General features: G+C 45.4%; 1 protein-coding gene across 1 annotated transcript; it reads right to left on the bottom strand.

The window, feature by feature from the left end:
- Positions 1-705: 705 nt before the first annotated feature.
- Positions 706-5,165, bottom strand: LOC144505402 (beta-1,3-galactosyl-O-glycosyl-glycoprotein beta-1,6-N-acetylglucosaminyltransferase 3-like). Its single transcript, XM_078231514.1, has 2 exons — positions 4,164-5,165; positions 706-1,290 (listed from the first exon to the last, which is right to left on the bottom strand). The coding sequence occupies exons 1-2, from the start codon at positions 4,941-4,943 to the stop codon at positions 706-708; spliced, it is 1,365 nt and encodes a 454-aa protein (XP_078087640.1). The 5' UTR covers positions 4,944-5,165.
- Between the last annotated feature and the right edge of the window lie 278 nt (positions 5,166-5,443).

Raw genomic sequence — 5,443 nt, 5'->3', positions numbered from 1 at the left:
CTTTAACCCCAAGAGCAATAATTAATTTCTTCTTGAAATCGCACAACGGAATGGTGGGCACATTTTTTAAAAAACATAATTAAGATGTTAGCATTCAGCCAAAGGAAGCTGGAATGCAAAACTTTACATGTTCTGCAAAAGTTACAGAAGCCTTGATCAGATTCCTTCTCTGTATCATTGTACATCTACAATGATTTGTAACCTTGCGCTTGTTGTTAAATGTCTGTGGAGTTGCACCACGAGTTCTAATGATGTACATTGTGGAGACATGTTAACTAAAAGTCACTTGCACTTTCTTCGGCAAAATACATTGTTCAGCGAGATGATCGTACCTGCTAACATGTCAACGTGTTCAGTAGGCTTTATTATGAGATGGTGTTCCCACTTGATATAAAGAACGGCTCTCATACTTCTATGAGAGCTAGTCTATTCAAAGTGGGAATCAGGAAGCACTCTTCCACAGAAACGGTAGGAAAAAGCTCGGATTCCAGGTTTTGAGTGGTTGTAGATGTTTGAATATGGCTGCAGGTTCCAAAGCCATATTTTAAATAATTGCATGTGATGGATGGTATCGCCAGTTACCAAATAAAAAGGGAAGATGCAGAAGACCTACAGATCAGCCAACAATAAGAAAACTGCGGGTTATATACAAAAAAGAAAAAAATCGTTTGAAACAGTCAACGCCAAATGATTACTTTTCATGTATCATTCTGTTGTAACCTCAACATTGTTGGAGGTAAGATTCTCAGTCATTGTTTCTCGCGAACACGGAAATTTCTGGATTTCGTTAAGCACTTTTTGTCTGAGATATTCTTCAAGACATCTCACAGCCGTGTTGTCCATTGCTGAATCGAACTTGTTGGCAAAGAGGTGGTGCGGATGCCGCAGGATCCAGTGCAAGTCTCCGGTGCCGTATACGCAAATATTATGGCGATACGTGCCTGCACACGTGTCATTGTTTTTCCCCACACCTTCCAAGAATCTCCATTTTATCAAACGGTTGAAGACCGGGGCGTGTGGGCTGCGGGACTTGCTGTTTGAGGGCCTGGAACCCGGCACACCCCGCATTCTGTGGATGGTTGCCCAGACGTGTTCATCGGGACTGTAGGTATCTTCCGACCACTTGAAAAATTGTTGGATCTCGATGCTGCTCAACACGTAGTTGACAAAAGCTCTGGTAACGGCGATGTAAGTGTTTCCTACAAATATTCTGATATTTCTCGGGGTTTTTTTCATTTCAGCGGTTTTCGTCATCTTCCGACCAACACGATATCGGTGCCCCCACCGCCTCTGGAATTCATATAAACAGGGAGTGAATTAGTGAAAACTGCTATTCTCAACGCTTGATTGTTCAATGGAGTGAGGAAATTCGTGAAACATCTTTGAATATGTAGAGTGTGGCAGGAGAAAATGTTATCTATTTCTATTAGCTTCGGCGTAATTCAGAGGAATGAGCCGTTGCAAGCAGGCCCAAGTGGAAACAATTTACTAATTCCAATTGGGACAAAGACACCCGGATTAATCCCACTTTACCCGCTGTAAACCGTAATTGATGTGAAATTAAATAGATATTTATGTGAATAGATGCTTCATGGATTCATATACGTATTAATAAACAGAAGAGGACTGTACTGAATCCGCAGAGGGATACATATAATGTGGCCTACGATGAGAGGAATTGCATGGGTAATGTGTGCTTTCAAAGGGTTTGGAGATCAGAACCCGTTTTGGGACCAAGATTTCTCCGTCATTGGTTGTGAGCGGGTGCCTGCGTTGAGAACTGGTAGTCATGATGTGGAGATGCCGGCGTTGGACTGGGGTAAACACAGTAAGGTTTATAAACCTGTTGGACTTTAACCTGGTGTTGTTAAACTTCTTATTGAGAACTGGTACTAGAGAAGGAGAGGTGTGATCCACAATGTGGAGGTGTACATCATGGATTGCTGGGGTTTGTGTGAGCGGATGTGTTCTCCAAATACAGGAGCGCTATTTACTTTTCTGTTGCAAGTGAGGCCGAGGGCTCATTTCCCTGATTGTAGTCGATGTTGGCTTCAGTTTCTTCAAGGAATACCAACCTTAGGAAAACACACACTAAGCAGAAACAGGCCCTTCAAGCCTGCCCCACCATTCAGCACAATCATGGCTGATCTATGCCGCAACTCCTTTTCTGTGCCGTTTCCTCCTAGTCCTCTATTGCCCGATCTATCAAATATTCATCCACCACCACTACTTCAAATTATCCAGCCTCCACTCTCCTTTGGGGAAGAGAATTCCAGGGATTTATCACCCTCTGAGAGAAGAAATGTCTACCCCCCTCAGTTTTGAACGACCAGGCCTTTATGTGGTAGCTATAGCCCCTTGTTCGCGACTCATCATTGAATCCCTACATTCGGCCCATCGAATCAGCACTGACTACAATCCCACCAGGCCCTATCCCCATAACCCCATGTATTTACCCTACTTGGCCCCTTGACACTAAGTGGCGATTTAGTATGGCCAATCAACCTAACCCACATATCTTCGGAATGTGGGAGGAAACCGGAACACCCAGAGAACCTACGCAGTCACGAGGAGAATGTGCAAACTCCACAGTGACCCGAGGCCGGAATTGAACCCGGGTCCTTGGCGCTGTGAGGCAGCAGTGCTAACCACTGTGCCACCGTGCCACCCCGACTCTCCCACTCCTGAAAAAAAAAATCAGCATCCACCCTGACGTGCCCCCTCTGGATCTGGTATGTTTGAATAAGGTCACCCCTCTCTCTTCATAACTGCAAGGAAGACGGAGACAGACTGTGTTTTCTTTCTTGATAGGACAACACTCTCATCCCAGGAATTAACCGACTGAATTTCCTTTGGACCAAAGGTTCTATACTTTTTTTAGGTAGAGGGACCAAGGTAGAGCGACCACAGTATTCCAATTGAGGCCTCACCAACACGCTGTGCAATTGCAACAAAACCTCCCTATTTTTAAATTTACCACGCCAATCCCCGTGAACTACTCATCTTGCGACACTAAAAGGTAGCACGCTTATGTTGAGAATGTGCAAACTCCACACAAAAAGTCACCCAAGGCTAGAACTGAACCCGGGTGCGTGGCGCTGTGAGGCAGCAGTGCTAACCACTATGCCACCGTACCGCCCGCATAGGCCATATAGGGTTAGTAAAGGATGGTACATAAAAGTGCGTGTCGTTAAGCTCTGAAATGCGCAGCCTGCGTGTGTATTGGAGGCGGGTGCAGTCGGTGGATTGAAATTGGCATTTGACTGTTCAATGAAAATGCAAAGGGTTACGGGAAAGCAGGGGAATGTTACTGGCTAAAAGGAAAACCTCATTCATGCAGCAGACAAAGCTCAAAGTGCTTCCTTCTGCGCTGCAAAGGATATGTGATGCGATTTGGGAGATTTTCAGCGAAGAGGAAGTTCGGGACGTTTACCATGCTTTTTTAGGAACAGAGGAAGTGAGGGAAGACTTCGCTGAGGTTTATAAAATCATTCCATGCCATTTTGAGAAAGGCCCGATCTTGATTGGCAGACAAGTGCAGTGAATTTAGACGGATTTGCGTGCAGCTCAGCCGAATGGTCTGAATTCTTGGCGGTGTCATCTGTAACTTTACTTTTAGGTGCTCTACCGGAGGTGCATGTGTCATTCCGGCTCCCGCCCTCCACCCCATCCGCCCCCCGCACCCCCCCTCCCCTCCCCCCCCCCATCCCCCCCCCCCCACCCCCCCTCCCCTCCCCCCCCCCCATCCCCCCCCCCATCCGCCCCCCGCACCCCCCCCCTCCCCTCCCCCCCCCCCCCCCACACACCTCCTCTACCCCCCGCCACTGCGCTATTTGATTTCATTACATAATCAATGCTTAGCTGTCCATTAGTAGCAACTTTGCAGTTTGCCGTCACCAGTGAAATGGTGACTGTCATGAATGCATTGTCTGAAAGGATGGTAAGATTGGCAGAACTAATTTCAACACAACATGCAAAACCATATCTCGCGTTTGAGTGTCCTAACCCTTTATTACCGGTGCAGGGCTGAGCATTGAGATAAGGCTGCAGAACACTAAGGAAGGGAAAGCCAAATTATTTCTTGAGGTTGTCTTGAAGTTAATGGTAAGAGTGATTCTATCTCCAGTTAATAATCCACACAGTCAGCCATTGTAGCAACATACCTTTTTCGCTGCTGATGGCGGATATGATGATATTATGTTCTGGTCATTGGCGGAAATTAGAGATTGTATTATTTCTCCATTCGTTTTCAGGGGGAAATCCTGTCCGCATAAGTTGATGAGGTATTTCCATGGGGTGGTGCTCCTCACCAGGTCTCTCATACAGTTGAGATCGGCCTGGACTCTGGCCCACGATCCGTAGGTCACTTGTTCGATCCTGCTGGCAATGAAGACGTTGTGGAAACACGAGGCAATGGCTGCAACTGCTGAGTGAAACGCTTTCGGCGCCTTGCTGTCCACGTGAACACAGTACTTATTCTGCGGCGCGTAAATGGCTCTTAAAAGTCTCTCAAACATTTCAATCTTGTAATGAACGACGATGGAATAAGCGATGGGGAAATCCAGCTCTTCGTCACTGATGGGAAAAGTGATGTACTTGCTGGTTTTAATAAAAGTGTCACAATCTGAAGCTAACTTTACATAATCGTTTTCCGTTAAAGGGCGGTATTTGTTTCGGGTTCTGGTTGAGTTGGCCAATTTGTGAACGCTTTGATGGCTCATTATTCTGGAACAAACGGAATTATTGTCAGCGATAGCAAGTTCACCAACACCATTTCCGCTGCAGGCCTGCGAACCACGCATTGAAAATTTCATTAAACTCTTCAGGGGTGTGTTCGACACGACTCCCAGGTGGAATAAAATGAAATAACAGATCCCAAACACAGCTAGAATGAGAAAAAATCTTTTAGCCTTCAGAACAGGCAGCACAATAATATTCTTCATGTTGCCCTGTCTGATTTTATTGTTCTATATCCATCCAAAAGGGGATGTCTTCTTCTGGGTAAACCTTTCTGCCTGGACGTTTTGAGTGTCTAAATTGAGTTTGAGGCTAGTTGTTTCGCAACGTTGAGCTTCGCTTTTAAGTACATACGTTCAAGATATTTGGACAACTCCTCAGACTGAAGGCGAAACTAATTCTTCAAGTCTTCACCACCGAACAGAACAAAAATCCAATCCGTTGGCCGTTCACTGAAAATGAAATATGTGTAAAAACAAACAAATGACTTAATATAATGTAAAACATTATTATGGTGAATCCTGTCTTTCTACAGCGTCTATTATCTCAAAAATCACGAGCAACCTAATTTTCTCATGTTTAATAACCCCCTCTATCTCAACCCCCTCTGCTTCAGTGTTGCTAAATTGTGCATCTTGAATTTTAACCAATTCATCATTGGCGGCAATGCCCTCAATCGCCCAGAACCTCTGTTCTCCAAAACACC

The sequence above is a fragment of the Mustelus asterias genome, chromosome 16, assembly GCF_964213995.1.
Source record: "Mustelus asterias chromosome 16, sMusAst1.hap1.1, whole genome shotgun sequence".
In the NCBI taxonomy this organism is placed as follows: domain Eukaryota; kingdom Metazoa; phylum Chordata; class Chondrichthyes; order Carcharhiniformes; family Triakidae; genus Mustelus; species Mustelus asterias.
Note: the sequence above shows the minus strand (reverse complement) of the source record. Positions and strands in the feature narration are given on the sequence as shown.

What these genes read in the sequence shown, in the direction of transcription:
- LOC144505402 (XM_078231514.1), bottom strand. Translation starts at nt 4,943, where the DNA reads ATGAAGAATATTATTGTGCTGCCTGTTCTGAAGGCTAAAAGATTTTTT. An exon ending in CGCCATCAGCAGCGAAAAAG is followed by an intron (nt 1,291 to 4,163) that starts GTATGTTGCTAC and finishes TATGAATTCCAG; the next exon opens with AGGCGGTGGGGGCACCGATA.